The 18,374-nt window shown below is 41.5% G+C and overlaps 1 protein-coding gene across 1 annotated transcript in view; it reads right to left on the minus strand.

Moving 5' to 3' along the window:
• LOC111261471 (TBC1 domain family member 25) overlaps positions 1–17,896 on the minus strand; it is a 34,424-nt gene extending 16,528 nt beyond the window's left edge. Inside the window, exon 1 of the mRNA XM_022835000.2 lies at positions 16,762–17,896. Coding sequence (XP_022690735.1) covers positions 16,762–16,821 — 60 coding nt within the window. The 5' untranslated portion in view covers positions 16,822–17,896. The remainder of the gene's footprint in view (positions 1–16,761) is intronic.
• Between the last annotated feature and the right edge of the window lie 478 nt (positions 17,897–18,374).

Below are 18,374 nucleotides of genomic sequence, written 5' to 3' on the forward strand. Positions count from 1 at the left end.
AGGACGCTTTGTACTAGAGGACAACCTAACGTGAAACGAACGGCAAGTAATAAGACAAGAGATGCGCTTTTTAAACGAGAGTACTTGGCATGCAGGCACGGTCGACGGGCCGCCAGAACGTACCACAAGTATTTGTCCCTATTTTACGCTGTTCATATGTTTCGATGATAAAAACGTTGTTTATTTATTGTTTTGGGCGGCTATGTTTCTTCACATGGTCTTGTTACGTACGGTCATTGTTTTTATCCGGCAAAAATAATAATAATAATATTACTCGAGCAATTACTTCCAGCAATTTAATAGATGGATCTGCTAAATTTTTACAACAAATAGTGGAATACGAAAGCAACGAAATAATACAATAAAAAATCGAGTTCTATTCAATGATTCACGGGAGAGTAAATAGAGCTGCCAATTATCAAAGACAAATGTCCTATTTGGCTGCTTCAGGCTCATCTCACAGATGAGAAACGAATGAGCTGTAGTTAACTGGAGGTGCAAACAAAGGACTCATTCTGTTTTGAGGTTGAACGAGTCACGTACCACGTCATAAGCAACACGGTAGCAATAAAACGTCAGCCCTGCCTGATCTCGTCCTAGCTAGATGAACGCTCGAACTCCTCCTACTACCTATATATTGCCAGGCTTTGTGCTGACAACGTCAAATCAATAGTCGCAGTATTGAGATGATCGACTGCTCACTGAGTAAGCAACCTTTTCAGTATTAACTCTGTACCAGTATTGCACCTCTGACATATACACAGAAATATTAGTAAAATAATACTGAAATGAAAAAAATCATTCGACCACACACAATGTATATTTATGTGTGAATAACAGCACAATGCTCTCACCGTATTGTTAAATAAGCTATATCATAAAGCCACGGTAATAGGAAGTTTAGCAGAAGACCTGGCACGCACAGCTCACAAGACGCATCGTGGAACAGTTGTTATCAACGGTGTTGTTAATATTGAATATCCGATGAGTTCTACTAGGTTTACATACTGCCCCTGTTCCACAGCCACCTCACTGGGTTCGACTTGCGGTCCGGCAATCTTCAGTAACAATCCCCTTAGACATGACGCGTTACGGAAGTGCGGAGATCGCCAAAAGATAATAATAATAATAATAAGACTGCGTACTTAGCGTATCTTCCCTAAGCGGATAGTTTTTATTGAACACGAAATCTTAAGCAATGGCACCTTTTGATAGTTTGGTTCGTCAAAGGAACAGAGGCAAAAAAATCATTGCTATATTATTAGTGCGAGGCTGTACAGCTAGCTGTCGGCATCATCAGTGTTCATCGATTTACATAACCGGATAGCCGTACGTTTATCAAGGCCATTCTCGGCGGTAAAATGTTTGTATCATTCTCAAGAGCCTTTCGATCTCTTCGATGCCAATTGTTCTCGTAACTTAAGGCGTTTCGGATGTTATAGAACTGCGTTTTTACAGGCAAATATGAAGTAAATTTTCTTGCGAAACGTGTTCGATTTGCTAGCCTTCTTCGCCGCTTAAGTAACATCTAAAAATAGATGCGTACGCTCCCTTTGTAGTATTTGCGGTATCATCGCGGTATTAGCATACACTGGACTTAGATATACGAGATAGAAGACCTCGACGACGCTAATCAGCATTCGAGAACAATCTCTTTTTCCTTCCATCAAATAGGTTCCTGCCGCTTATCTTGTTGTTCCTAATTGTGTGCGTCTAATCATTTAAGCCGCTGGGCTTTCAATGGGCATGCATGAGCTATGTAGATAATTGTACTTTATCAATACGCAGCAAATCTCATAACAGCAACAGAGGCAATGGAGGCGATTTCGTCTAGATAAGATCGGCTTATTTACTCATTGATTTGCTTTTATAAGTTCACGTCACTATAAAACACGTACTGGGAAGGAATAGCTAATTGTCCATCAATTAATCCTGTGCTTCGTTCCAGATTGGACGTAAGTTAACAAACTGTACTTTCTCATTATCAAACTGCAATCAAGGATTACATCACGATAACGTGTGACCAACTTACCGGAATGCATTGACGCTATCTCATGCACCTAAGCAGCTAATTTGTAACCTATTTTTTCATTTAACACTCCTATATATTAGGTACGTCTATTTTTAATGGTAATATGTTTAATTTACTGACGTAAATATGTCAGTTTAGACCGTTAGCTTTTCTGAGCATTCAAACACAAATGCCGCTTAGTCGTATAAATCATCTGAGGCGCCTCGCCCGTTTAAATTAGTAGAATTAGTGTTCCAACAATAGGTATGTGTGCGGGTGAAGTCATATGCCGTACTCGGAACGCTGTTCACACGGCTACTCCAGTGCTATAAATAGCTGAAGCCAATTATCTTTGAAGCACGTTCACTTCGTTACGTACTGCACGATACGGTGGTACCGTCAATGCTCAATCGTCACTTGCAAGCGACTTGCAGATCGCTACAACATTGGTGAACCTAGTTAGGCCTTCAAGACCTTGTTTCCACGCCGTCGACACTATTAGTTTATGTTTACAGGCAGCTACTCGGCCTGTAATATTTAACAAAACTGGTCCGATATTTCAGTTTTGTCTTGTAGCTCCTGCAAAAGCTATAATTATCTACCGGTTCCTAGGCGCTATGTCGTTGAAAACACGACTTTCGAAAGGCGTACAACACAGCCTAAATCAGTTCCGCTTACTTGAATACAATGTACGTGGGGGTGCCCAAGTTCGACGTGTGACATAAGCTTGTAATAACTATTTTAGCCCTTTTTACAATATGCAACAAACGCCTTTTCTTCGGCCCGCAAAACGAAGCATATGGTGCTATTGTCCCAGATCATCTGCCCACGTAACACAAGTCATACATAGTTTTTTCCTCTGTAATACCCTATACAAGTCATACGTAGCCTAGTTCGAGTTAGTCATCGAAAGGAATCCTCCAGGTTCTTTCATCTGCGTTAGCCTCGTTGTCGCATACATCTTCCCACTAGTTGCATAATAAATTGCATGAAAAGTAAAAAAAAATCAAGACGTAGGTTTATCGAAAAAGTTTAGATCGAAATATGTAGGTCGAAGATAATTGAAGTTGGTCTTCAGGCAGTTGTATTACTGTTTGATAAGCACGAACAAAAAAAATAATGAAGACTTCCAACCTCAGGCAAATGAGCCTTAAGCCTACTCGAAATCGAAAACGAGCATTTTGGTTTTGGTGCGCGCTATGATCAGAACCATAATTGTAAATGAGTAACAGATTAACCAGTTACTCGATCGAAAATAACGAAAAAGGTAGTACAAGATAAGTTACTAGGTATCTTTTTTGTATTTGAATTGTATTCAGCGTGCCTGCTAACTTGTGGATACATCACTGACTACGAGTGTTCTTCGTTTACTAATGAAGCAGCTCGGCAAACACTCGATAATTCATTAAAAAATATCTTCCTCGTATAACGTGATGTCGTTCTTGGATGTTATTCCTGGAAATGTAATGGTACAATTGTTGGTACCTGTTGTTATCAGCCAGGGTATAGGATATAGCAGATGGGCGGAAGGAGGGGAGGGTAGGGTAGGGTAGGGCAAAAGCAGATTTGTTGTCACAGCTGAAACTGAGGCAAACAATACATACTATTTCTTATTTTTTTTCATCATAATCTCACGTTTGTCTTACTTTAGCTCGTACAATAACCTAGACTCGACAAAACAGGGAAGATAGAATGGGCATTACTTTCTCACGTTGTGCTTTTGTAACAAGGCTATCGAACGTTATCCGAAGACGCGAATAAGATCATATTTTGGCAGACTTAATGATAAGGACTAATGATAAGAATATTGCAAAAAAAAAAACACACAGATCAGAAGTTGTTGGGGGAAAAACGAAGAATGCATAGTTACCTAAGATGTCAAGGGAAGCTCATTTGAGTGAATACAATGAAAAACGATACGAACCTAAAAGCCGATAACCACCCAGTTTAGAACGACAGTTAGTCTCTAGATATATACGGAAATCAGATCTGACGATATCGCTTTTTTATCGGCGGCATGAGACAAGGGTTTGTTAAAGCTGATCGATGAAGTGGCCGGAAACGTCGAACATATCCTCCACGAGGCGTATACGTATATTTGTATTATAATAGTACGACTTCTAACAGTATTTATTTACCTAGGCAATTTAGCGAACACTTTGCACCTCTTAGTTGTCGATTTCCATATGACTGAATACGCCTAAGGCAAAGAAACTGTTATATAAATACTGTCTTTGTGGTCGTTTCTATTTTTCTAAAATGATCCGGAAATCGGCTTAATACTTGTAACTTAGCAGCATAAGTTACGAGGGCAAGTAGAAATCGATTAAATCCCTACTCGTTCACCTCACTGATCCGCACGATTCGCCGCTATAGTGTCGTGATAGTGCGTTGACCGTTTTGGTACCTTGGTTTTTCCCGAATACGTAAACAAGTCGCCACATTATGCATGAATTTTAATTACTTTTTAATATAATAATACATACATACTTATTGTTTATTAGATATTTTTTATTTACCACTAATGTGTAGTTTTATCCTTCATGTGCCTTTTCGTTTTAGCGGAATGTTTTAGAGAAAGAGACTGGAGCCATTTACATAACATGTCATAACTTCGTCAAGCTTCTGTATTTTATCTTGACGCAGCACTCTCGTAAAAAAAGATAACTATACACCTAGGTTGAATAGAATCCAAACACTTCCGCTTTCTAGCTGTTGTTTTGCATATCATGGTTTTAATAATTTCCATGCGTACAGGTGTATAGGGAACTTCCGATTTAGAAGGAAAGCGGTACAGAAATGTTACTAGATGAGAATATTTTTGTTAATTAAGCTCTGAAACGACGTTTATTTAAGGCTTGCTAAAATAAATAGACGAAGCTTAGATTGGCCAAACAGGTTTTCCTGCCACATCGTCCCAAATCACGTTTTTGATGTAGAGTTTTATAATCTCTTTCCGTAACGGTCACGCGGTACGAGGAAGGGCTCGACTAGCAATGTGAAGGGTTGATAAAAATGGGCCTCAATAAAACCCAGGAAGATCTTGTAGATGGTGTTTGAAGGTTGCTGTCGTGGTGAAGTCGAATCTGATTTAATTGTGTTTGTCTAAGTGAAACCAGATCCATTATTAAGTAAAAAATTATGCAGAAGAATGCACATACGGCTTTGTCTAGGGAATACGATTAGTATGTTAGAAGTAAGCTATCTGTTGTATATCAAATTGATTGCAATCAGTATAGTGGAGCTCTTGATAACTGGTGTCTCGTTGATGACACCGAAATACTCTCAGATTGTACTGTATAACAATATGGCAAAGTATCAGTTGTATTTTATCAATGATTCGTTTGAACGTAAGGAGAGTTGCTTCTCCCGTTGCCGTACCTCCGTTTCTCGTTATCGTTTTTCTTTGAGGATGGATCGGCGCCGTAGCCAATCCGCGACTAGCTGCGAGCGTCTGAATGAGAGCTTTTCCAAGTTAGCCAAATTAGGTCCATCGAACTTAGGTTCAAGCTCGGTTATTGACCATTCGACACTCAGTGTCCCATTGCATTTTACTGCTTTCTACGGATGGACACAAGAGAGAAAAAGGGTGCCGTAATAACCGATATTTCAAACGCCTAAAAGTGTAGCTTGTGTGTTATAAGGTGCTTATAAAACACGAACTTGGAACCAGACACAACTTTGGTCGCCATTAACGCGCGAGCCAAATTTAGAAGCAAGCAATCAGCGCCATGACGATAACAACTAGAAAATACACAAATATTAACGTTTGTCGCATTTATAACCTTTTTCCCCTCTTTTTCTATGTCACTCAATTCCTACACTTCCAGCAATAGGATGATGCTACCGCAATAGACAATAATGTCAATAGCACGGTGAGGGACCAATTTATAATAGGCTCTAGTTACGACAACATCATTGTAGCCATTGTATTTCTAATCAAATGTAGTGTCAACCTTCCAAACCATTCGGTGGTAGATTGTTTGAAGCAATCTATTCCTATCAGCACTTCCCGTTAATTCGATGAGGTTCAGGTATTCCAAGGAAAATAGGTTTTCGCAATAAGAACCAATAACTCACCACTACCACGTCCGATCCCGAACGTGACATTTAGAAAAAAAAAAAAAAAAAAAAAGCGAAACACGTACGTCCAATAGCTTCTGTAAATGATGAAAACACTTTTTCACAGTTTGTCGAAGTCAGTCCTTCATAGCATTCGACGTTTTTATAAAACTAACAGGTCCAGGACGGTGATGTCGCATTATCGGAAGGGTCCAAATGTCAATCTATAAACCTTAGCATTAGAATGATTTGCTCATATCGGTAGAAGTAGGCTTAGGTATTCAGCGTTCGTTATCTAACGCGCGTAAAAAGCAATTATGCCTTTTGTTGATACATTCATTTCAGGATTAGAGTCATCGAAGCTGGTTCCTCTCGCATGAGACACGTTTCCTCAATCCGAGTCTAAAACTCGAAATAAGCTAATACTGTTAACAATTAACTATTAGCTACCATATACTAACCTGAGATTGACGCCTGGTAACTATAACCGAAGGCACGTTCTGTTGTAAGTTTGCAAGGGTTCAATAGGATTGTTGCAGATTGCGAGTTACTTCAAACGTTAAATGTTGTCTACTGATTAAGCATTGACTTTGAACATTTGCTATCATCATTATATAGTAATAATTTTTGGGGAAATGAGTCATGTAAAAATAAGAAATTTCATATGAGAATCTTCCCGTGCTTTTGGCAACAGCATATTTTTTACAATTCACTGGAACTTCATTGGAAATAATCTTTATGTTCTGCATGAATTTTCCGAATCGCTCCACGAAGCTTCAGTTGAGGCTAATGAAGAGAACTTTCATAGTGATGAAAACTTCAGCTGAGCATAAAAAATTGCCCATAACGAATCGTGTGTGGTTCACCTCTGTTGAACAATCAACAGTCCAAAGAACGACAATCAGTATCATAAACAATAAATGTCTGGTTGGTCCTAGAAGAGGGGGCGTTGTTGGCATCACCGGAATATAAAGACTCCTACGGAAAAACACTGCGAGGGACCACAGTGGCCAAGTATCCAAATCCAACTCGGTTATTGTCCTCGTTCCTCAAAGTGATCTTAATGACAGTGTCTTCAAGTGAGATGCGTATAAGCAAGCCTAAATGATGCCTGGCTTTTAGCAAGCATACGTTAAACAGACTGGGTAAACAAGACACAGGATAAGCACATATGTTTAACTAAGCATTAAGTTAAAAATGGGTCTGAAAGTTGAAAATGCCCAGTTGGATTTTTTCATAAATGTTAATGTATAAAACACCCCGCCAGTGTCGTCAAAGTTCCCTTCAAAGATTTCTATGAGAATAAAGATTGCTCTACTTACACAAATTTATTTCCCCCGTGGTTATCGTTAAATCAGCTGTAAGAATGAATGCATTTCCTCACAAAGAACGGTTTGTGCCGGATAAGTATGTTCATTGAGAGCACTGATTTCATTTAATTCATTGTGTAATTTGTGCATAACCGGTACGATGCAACCAATTGTATGAAATTACTCTCAAAACTGCTAGCGAAAGTGATCATCGTCGAATGATATAAGGATTTACTCAAACGCCTATAGTGCGCCATTTCAGCATGACAACGTTTTCTTTTCTTTGATAAAAAAAAAAACTGTCTGATAGCGGTCATTTGTACTGAATAAACAAAATAGGTTATAAACATAATATGAATCAGATTATCTACTTTACAACATACATGTACACACTAAGCACGTACTACCTGTCTAGCTAATGATGCTCTGTAACGTTATTTATGCACACTTTGTTGCATACGCATTGCTTCTACAATGAATTTCGCTCACATATTGTCTAGTACAAACATATACAAAAATTTTCGCTTTGGCTTGAGGGCAATATTCACAAGCGTCTGCTTCTCTGGTCTGGTCGATCAGCATCTTGGATCATCACTTTCTCCAGCCAGCAACAGCATTGACGGACTAAAGCAACTACACACAACGTCGCATGGTACGGTTGGTAATATTAGTGTAAGCAAGCATCTTCAGCTCTCGAACTAGTTGTCATTGAACAGGCACCTCCTTCATACACCAATACACTCCACGAAATGAAGCCGGCATGCCCTCTCACTAGCCAATCCTACCCAGAAAAAACCACCGACTCCATGTCGCTTACCCAAAGTATCGCTGCGGCATTTAACTGGCTGCATCGCTCCGTGCTTTGTGAGTATGTGCGTGAACCAACGATATGAGCCCAGCAGGTCTGATCCCCCCCCCCCCCCAATAGCCGCCGTAACACTTGTTCATTTGGCCGTTCAGCCGCCCGTTTGCCCCCAATTCTTTTGCGCTGGTCAGGCCACGCGCAAAAACGCTCGCGTGATACCTACAGCTAACAATTGTAACCGGCATAAGACGCGGAGCTTTAAACCAGGTTAGATAAATTACTAGAGAACGTTCACTACTAGCGAATGAGCATCACAGTCGAAACCGCGCAGAATCCAGCTACGGCCACTGACCGACGGCAGCTAGTCAATTTCCTCCTTGAAGTTTCGAATAAACCACTGAAAACATTCACTGCATGACCACTCTACGTGAAACAAAGCCCGCCACCACGGCCAGCCACACGTACAATTTTTTATACGCAGAGACAACCTTATTCCCGAAGCTTGAATGGCCTACATAGACTAGCGACGATACTGTACTCCCTTCCTTAGCTGTCAAAGGACAATATAGCATAGGCAAGCCAGCTCAAGTACCCGTTTCTCCCGCCTCGTGGGATCACAAACCTTTTGGCTCACCTTGTCATACCCGTCCGTGTGCTGAAAAGCTATGCAATGCTAGCGAGCAGTGGAAAAGTGTAGAGGCTGAATGGTAAGGGCAAATAAATTCTGAGCGACAGAATCAGATGAAAGCAGCTTGATGTTGCTATTTACCCACTGACTTGATCCCTCAAAGCACCGAGTGCGGGGAGAAGGTCGTCGACTAGTAGAAAGTGGATTGGTATCCGCGTTTATAACAATGAAGCGAGCCAACTACAGCTCACGACCAGCCGTCAAACACACGCGGAAGTACCAGATATACTCAATGAATAGGAGAGAAACAGAAGTAAACGAAAAGGTCGACTAACAGGACGAGCGAGTGGACGTCCGAACCCCAGTCCTCGAATGCATGCAGTAATGGCGGTAGTAGTAGTAGTTGTTGTTAAGTAAAAAAGCTACTATAGAACAATGTGGTCGAGATAAAAGTGGACCTGTTTAAGCAAGTTTGCAGTACGCCGCTTGTACAAGTATATAGTATGTATGTTTGACAGAAAAAGGTACCAGCAGGTCATCGCCACTGAGCTACAAGAAGAGGCGGAAACAAAGGGCACAAAGAAACGCTAACAGACCCTCACTTTATTTATATGTTTGTTTATATAACACATATATATGTGTTACATTTATGCAAATGGGAATTGGCAGACACTAAGCAGCGATTACCTCTATAAATGAGCCAATCGACCACTAATCGTAACATGTCAGCCCGAACACGCAAACGAATTCTACTTCGAGCCAGCAAACCGCCGTCATTTAACCGCATTAAACTAATATGAAAACAATACTACTATCATAGGTTGAACCTAATTGACGCAAATAAGAATACACGCGCTAGGGTCATACCTGTATTCTTATGGTAAAAAATCATATATACGGGTAATATATATTCAGGTAACGCCTCTGGCCTTAGATAGGCCCATTCTGTGACAGTCAGTGTGTTAATCGTGCAACGACTTTGTATGACGTATGTGAGTGTTATTGTGATAGCTAGCCATAGCGGATTTATGGCGAGAGCTTGCGTCATATCGTCGGCGTTGGCTGTTGACGGACCGTAGAAACTGTCCAGTAGAACGTAGTTGTATGATCTGTGCGTCGATTTTTGCTACCTTACAACAGTCGTACCACTCTGTAGACGCGAAGAACGGGGACCAGCTGCTGAAACAACAGTATGCTTCTGTTCCCAAGGGAAATGATCGCGCTTCTTCCGCTGCAGGAAGCATCAAAGGCAAAAGACTATTCTAAAGTTGGCAGAAAGAAACGCCTGATTAATATGACAATTATTGCTACTCTTGTTACTAACTGATAAATAGTTCAAGCGCGACTCAAACAAATGTTGCTTGATAATAAGAGGCTGACACAGCAGCATCAATTATCGAAAACAATTAGCAAAACGAAATCTGATAAAAACTTTGTCTGTACAAATATTAAAAAGTTAGAAGCACAAGTTAAGGCTGCGATGAACGAGGAGGTTCTACGTGCAGTTGATTTCGTTCCTTTAGCGCCACGCACGTGTGGGCAAAGTCGGTAAGCCGTTAGATTTTTCCGCTTAGTATATTTTTGATACTTTGCTCAACATCCGATTATATTAATTGCGATAATGTTCATTGCATTTATATATTTCTCACGACACTTTTCGGCGACACGACAAACAAAAAAGTTTAGTCTCGAAAAAAATCTTGTTACCTGAACTTTCTTTCTTGTTAGGTTCCTGTATTTAGTTTAGGCTGGCGACGGACAGCACCACAAAACAGAGCGTAACCACTACAACAGAAATAGTCACATACTATGTACTGCTTCTGCTAGATAATTTCATGCAAGTTCTCGTAGTCATTGTAAGTACCTCCATAACTTCTGCCGTTTTCACAGTTACCACCAGCAGTATTTACGTCGATCTCTTTACTGACTGTTATTATTATTATTATTATTGCTTATTAAACCGACTGACAATGGCTGTACCAATCGCTAAAGGTCGGTCTTTTAATCAAATGTGTGTTTGTTGCACATATACGCCTGTCTATGTTGCTGCCCTTCATAAATAGCATCATATAGACTTACATCTGCAGCTGAGATCTAAATTTAGATCACCGACTTGCTCTGAGGCAGCAGCTGCTTCTGATTTTTGGCTTCGATGTAGGACTAGGTTAATCTCATTCTTCCCCGGTAGTGGCGATCTCCATAATAATGTCTTAGCCCCCAACCCCCGCGCCGCTGCTCGCACTGGTGTCACGGCAATTGCATATGTTATTTAGCTATATACGCCTTCATAATCGTTCTGCAGGCTCTAGTAAAGGTAGCTAAACTAGACAGACCATCAGTTTATGTTATGCTGTATAACAGATCTACTTTGGTCTAACAGATCTACTAAGGTTTGTGCATACGATGTATAATGGCGACTGTCGCTAACGTTCACGTTCGCTTACGCACACGTAAGCATGCACAGTTGAATAGCGACGCTGTACCAATCACTGTATAAGATACCACTAAAAATGGCCTAGTTCTAGCTATGATCATGGATTATCCGTTTTCGGAAGGAGAGGCCGTAGCACACGTTAGGATTTAATCAAACCCTTTCTTCCTCAGATCATCAAGCTGAGTCGACATACTAGTTTAATTTCTATTGCTTTAAAAATAGATAAATTAGAAGTTCAGCATGCGAAAAGTGACGGCATCACTGCAGACTCTATATTCGGATTGCGGGAAAAGCTGCCCTTCACAATTGTTTCGTTTGTCTCTATAGTCTCTCCGTTCTGTTGTCGTTCATTTGCCCTAGGGTCCGTTGTAGTGACGAACACTGCTGACAGGAGTTTTTTTTTCCATATGCTGCTTAGTAATTGTGCCTTGTCAACAGACAGAGTTTTTAATGCTGCAAGTCAGTTTTAAAAAGTACGAGATATTGTGACCCGGCTTTTCAATGATATCAATTTCGATCTACGCTAGGCCTTGGGTGAAACAAAAGTTTATGTTCTAATTTTTAAATGTTCCATAGATGGGTTTGACAGGCAGAAAAAAACTAGACCGCGATTACGTATACCCTATAAATATCAGCGTCGATCGAAGCCTAAAAAAAGTGCTCTTCCAAGCAAGCAGATTATTTGCTTGGAAGAATAGGACGAATCTCAGTGACAATGAGTTTTACAAACAGATAACAACATTTACGAGCTGATCCATCCCAACTCCCAATAAAACCGCCTGGAAAAAACGCGGGAAAAATGAGAACGGGTCTAGATATGCTATGTCGTTGAACAATACCAGTATCAGATGAGATGTCTTTTCTGGCCTATTGTGTTTGGGAAAAAATTAAATTTGCATTTCTTATGTACTACTTATTATACGAGAAACAAATAGGGAACGAATACCGGAAATGTTTCCAAATACCTTTCAGCTTCCCTATCATTTTACTGTTGATCACTAGTTGTAGCCAGAATGGTTCGATAGCTGGCACCTATGATCTAAGTCGATCGATAGGTATTACCTGGAGTATTACGGTGGAGTATAGATAGCTCTTCAAAGTCAATGACCGGTCGTTTGGAGTTAGCATGAACGCTTAGGTCACTTACCGATCAAAAGTTCGAACGAATAATGAGACAACATACTTTACTTCTTAACACGCGTGTGACCTTTTTACGCAACTCTACCGCTGACAATACATCTGATGATTTTCATAGCACCGTCAGGATAATAAGCGAATCCGTCAAAGTCGTCGGGCTTAGCTTCGTCATGATGTTTTGTCCAAATACTCTTGAAGAGCCAAAGAACAATGAGCCCAAGAGTACAAAGTTGCAAAACGGGCTACTAGACTTAACAGCCGGTGAATTTAATTTACACCTGTCCATTTACAGCAAGGTAGCACGTGGTCATCGGTACGTACTGCATAGACAAAACTGGGAAAAACATCAGTCGAATGTTTTGTTGAGACAGGTGGGTATAGATACAAGCTGGCTCCTTCGCAATCGTTTCGTTATCCGTCGTTGGGAGTTTTGTGCTACTTCTGATCCCAAAAAGCCCCAGAGGAGCAGCTTTGTATATCTGTCGCGTGGTTCGTGTTGTTCTAGGAAGTTCCTACCACAACCTACTGTATCGTCTGCGGCCTTTGAAAACTTCGTCGGTAGACAAATGAGCTCGCAAGTTGACTTCAAGGGATGTCACGATGTATCGAACCATCGACGTACCCGCAGATTCCACTGCATACATCTACGTTACATGAGCAGATTTTCACTAGCCTTTCACGCCGAACTCCGTATTGCTTAATAACACAGAATTACTGGAATAAAACTTCGCTTACTTAGACCTCAAGGACTTTCGATTTTGTCGGTGGAAAGATACATCATTAGGTTGATGATGAAATCAATGACGGCAATGGGAGTGTGACTTATACCGTGATCGTATTATCAAGAGATAACCGCTCATCTGACCGGGCTGCACGAACGGCTCAAACAGTGCAAATCTTCTCATGGGTTCATAAAAAAATTATTTAAATCCAAGGTTTACTGAAGAATATATACGGAGGTTAAACTTTCAAGTCATGAATTTACAAAAATGGTGCTCGCCTCTCACCAAAGCTATTTTTCGTCTTTTCTAAACACACAGTTTCGGCTCGTTGATTTCGCTAGAATGTCACATATAACAGTCACCTAAGTAATTTTAAAGCACACATAATAACTATGGCATAGTTGAATTAATTAACACGTCCAAGTGTAATTTATGTTGTTTTCAGTCGATCAATTCGCGTTTTTCGTTTACTTGGTCGATCAAACAGAGATCATTTAGACGTCGCGCCCACTCAGCAGATACGTATTTATTTCGTTCGGCCGAACGTTGTTGATCAAAGACGCATTCTCATTATGCCGTTAGTGACCGCCTCTGCTCGATGAGAGCAAAATGATAACACACAGAAGTGAGAAAAATGACCCTGAAAGAAACAAAAACCCTTATAGAACGGACAGGATTATGTGCGTCTAGTAAAGAGCTTCTTCAAGTGAACGAGAGCAAGAGGATTGAAAAATACGCAGAGATAAACTGAAAACCGCAATGAACCAGTAGCTTAACTTGAACTACCGCTAAAGGAGCTAGAAAGATACCTGTAGGCATACATTTTTAAATGACTACACTCGAGGTTATCTTTGGCTAAATAGCACAAATGCTCTCATTCACTGTCTGTAGACGGCCGGATCGAAGCCAGCTTTAGCTAACCTCACCTGTTGTATGAACACCGGTATTTTACGTCGCGACATTCGGTTGACAAGGTGATTCCAGTCTGAACAAGCGCCACCTGACCTTAGTCTGCGCGCTGCTACGAAAGGATGTGTTTCGCATCCTTGCATTTACGTATATGCACCACAATCTTTGCATTAGATAATACTAAGTTACGGTAATTTACTCCATAAACAAATTCCTAAGTTCAAGAACGCATCCATCCATTTGCGTTTGCTTGAGCCGGTCACTGCCGGTTTCCGGTTCCAAATTTTTTTCCAAGCACTAGGCTTATTCCATTGCGCAGCGAAACACCCACAATACTGCTACACTGGATCATATCTCTCGAGTGATTATGAAGGATATCGCCAGCGCTTGACCGACGGTCTGTTAGATCGGCTTGACGTAAGGTAGCTACTACGTGCTCAACTAAAAATTGAACTCTTTATTCGTTACTTGCTAAATGGACGCAGAAGACAAAGCCCGACGATATGGCGATGCGTCAAGCAAAATCATCCAAAGGTCTAATCATCAAAAAGGCGAAACTAAAAAAGGCAGACTGCACGACCGCGCAGCACGTGCGTGCTTCTTAAGGTTGTCCCTAGTTATCAAAGGTGGAGAAGTCACTTAACGCCAAAAGAGCAAGAGGACAAACAATTCAGAAGCGGGTTGTTAGACCTAAATGGCACCATAGGCTGAGATAGCCATCTGTGATTTGGTAGTAGTGGTGATGATGCCGCTGCTGGCGGAGCAACAAAAGCAGGATAGAAAAGGCACAGAACAGAAACGTCTTCTCAGATTTGAGCAACTGGCCGGCATAGACAAGTAAGGCCATTAAACAAGCGGCACTTAAGGCTTAAGCGACACCACAATTTGTACTCCTCAATTGCGGTTTCGATCGGTGAAACTGCTATATTCCACGACGAGTGAAGCTCATCGCAGATCAAACCAGATATATGGAGGGGCAATCTCGTCAGAATAGTTCAGTAACTTAGACTGCATGGGGGCGAAACAGAATCTGTGAACTGGCGAAGTAGAAAGTATATCATTTGTCATAGTGTGCAACTTACGGGACGTTCGATGATGAAAATCACACCAAGCATTGTGTATTTGTACAGATTTGAGCGCCAAAGAGGTTAATTGTGTGTCACTCAGCCGGGTGTATTCACCGTATCTGTTCATCTATATCCACATGTGTGTGCATGAGTACATCATCCAAAGATATCCTAGCTACCTATAACTACCATCATTCGATATGCAGCCCTAACTAGCATTTTCGAGCTCAATCCAAGCTTGTTTTCAATGAATTTAGAGAATTAAGTTAAATAAATCTATTGAATGATGTACGCATCGCACGCGTTCTTTTAGAAAATTGTGCCATTTCTACAGTGGCACGACGTTTGCTATAGCATCTAATATCTTCGTCTAGATATCTTCAAGCACACGGAGACTCAAAATCATATTATACCTCTTTTTTACCCATTTGCACATATGTTATCATTATTACTCATTACTACATTGAATCGGATAAAGAACGTCTGCATTTTGAAGCCGAAAGGATCCACCGCAGCAGCGAAACCGGGCAAAGCATGAGTCGTCGATACAAAGCCACAGCGACCGCCACTTGTGCATGTATTCCTTTAGTCTATGCCATCTATGTCGGTTAGAACCCGTCTTACACGAACGTTCCGTAAGGCCTATTCTACATGTGTACAGTCTATAAAATTTCTTTGCCAAAACCACACGGCAGCAGAACTTCGAGCACCTATTTATCCGCCTACCGTATACATTGCTATAAGTCTACAATAAGTAGCTAAGCATCATACGCTAACATACATCCCCATACAGACGGCAGACAAACGGGGTACTTTCTTGCCTCTGCTGATGCATGGTCGTTGCCACTCGTTTCGTTCGTACCCAGCCCGTTTGATGCACTCGCGAGCTCAGTTGCCTGCCTATGCCGAAGTGACGGCGACTAACGCTGTTACCCTTTTATTGACACTGCTATTGGGTCTGCGAACTGCTGCCGCGACAGCTTCGGCCGAGAAAGCGAAACGTACGCTCCCTTATCACCGTGTGTCGCGTTCTGATGTATATGATAATACAAGGTATACTAATTGCACGTACATAATGATAGCTACGATAAAAGCCAGCAAAGGATGTGCTGTTGTCTTCCTCGTATTGTACTCTATTATGCCGTGTATCGTCAGTCGTCAACTACTTCTAATTTATTTCAATTTCCCCTTGATATATATTGGGTGATTTGCTGGTCACCGCAGTAACGGCCTTGGGCTAAAACCTTTTGCAGCAGTAAAATGACCCATTTTCAGTATCGTATCAGTCTCAATGGTGAGGGCGAAAAAAATTGGTACTGTAAAAAAAAAAAAAAAAACGACCTAAGTGGTTATGGTATAAATAAGTGATTCGTAAGTTATGATAAATAGGGTAGTGGACTTCTCATAGATTATGTTGTAACGTCTGTACTAAATGTATGCCTCCCCCGATATACGCCATGAACACTTAAAAACAAGGGGCGATCCAATTTTTTGACTTTCAACCTTAAACGTCTTTATCACTGACCCTCTTCTACGTCTAGTATTAGATGCTGATTATCGAATCGAAGTAACGATAGCGCATTGTTTGTAACGGTAGATGATATGTATGATATAATGTGTATATATGTATATATGTAACGGTATGATATAATGATAACGAAAAATATCTAACTTACCTTCGCCTTCACTTTGATACCGTCACAGTTGTGGAAGGCGAGGATGCCCGCGGATGACATTACTGCGGCTTTTATAACGAATTTGATTGATTCTACCGTAAATATTCCTCGAGCCGTTGTCGATCTTACTGATGCCACAACCAGTGCGGCCAAGTAATAGACATATCTATTTTCCCCTCTAATCGAACACAGTCAGAAACACCAATAGCAAGTTAACCTTCGTAGGAATCATTGAAACTCGTGGTGGCGGATGCACGGTTTCCGTGAATGACATCAAACGGGGTTCCGATAGTGATAACGGTTGCCTGTTTTTTTTTTTTTTTTTCAAATATGAAAAACACTAGTCCTTCGAATAGTAGCAATACAGTGGGTAGTGGCCTTCTTCACAGATGCGCTTCTTTTAGAATGAATGTTCGGAGTCTGTGAAAGAGACGGAGTTAGGAGCCGACACGGAAGCCGGGCTGGTATTAATCGTCGTCATCGTTGAGACGGCAAACGTTAAGGCGAACCTTGTCATACGAGCAATGGGATCCTCTCGAAAAATTTCGCGCAACGACACGGATTGCTTCTACGCCGAAGTTGCTGTCGTCCGTATAGCCGACGTCATTCGATTAACAGCAGGTGTATTTACCGACAGTGGCGGCGACGGTTGGAACGGCAATTCGTTTAATGCTGAACGAATGTCGCAGAAGCCAATACCAGTCGCTGGAGCTATTTTCCGTCTTCTTCCTAACAGCTTGACTCGTCGTTGTGTTATCTCTATGGAACCCACAATTACACATGCGTAGTCCGAACGGTTTACGGGGCTTGGCCACGGTCATGGACAGCCAACGCGAGCAGCAGTAGCGGGCAGACACGCACTCTCTCTGCGGAGGCAACGCCGCGTCTGTTCTGATCCAGCGGTGATGCTCCTGCTAGAATCGCAATAGTAGTGGTAGTTTAGTAATAAATTTGTCGGCAGGGACAAAGCTGCTATTGTTGTGGATCCTGTTCATGAACAAACTTAACATGTATGGATGAGTCAGACATCAGCAGCAATCAGTATTAGACCTGCAAGCCATAGAGCGTGATTTTGTCTCCCACTGCCGACAACGGAGCGCATGGAGGAAGGAGGGGGAGAGAGGCAAAACGCTCAATGAGAGACTGGAGGGTCACTGCCGTTGGCCAAGTGCTGAGGGCAAAAGAATGAACGAAGGCAAGAGGTGGACCTGTATTGTGCGGCGGGAACGTTTGAAAGCGCCACTTTACAGCGTACTGCTACCGTTGCTTCGTGATAGCGCGGTAGTTAACGTGTCAACGTGCTAAGCTTCGGATGGTCTAGGAGTGGAGTAAACACGGTTGATTTCCTGCTGTGAGGCAGCCGGGTTAAGTAGCAGACGTAAAACATGGGAAAACGTTTTGCTGGCATTCTAATTCACGAGTTACATTTCTGCCCTAGAAACTATTCACGTTTAACAAACTCATACTTATCACGATCTCGCAGCAGAGGGCAGGCGAGGCGAAAAGAACTGTAGCAGGCGCACGTGGGTCAAATCCTTCGGCCAAACCTAGATACAGGAAAGTCAAACAGATAATATCAGAGCCATTACACACGCTCAAAGACAAAACCCTGA

This window comes from Varroa jacobsoni, unplaced genomic scaffold (assembly GCF_002532875.2).
Source record: "Varroa jacobsoni isolate VJ856 unplaced genomic scaffold, vjacob_1.0 scaffold_560, whole genome shotgun sequence".
In the NCBI taxonomy this organism is placed as follows: Eukaryota; Metazoa; Arthropoda; class Arachnida; order Mesostigmata; family Varroidae; genus Varroa; species Varroa jacobsoni.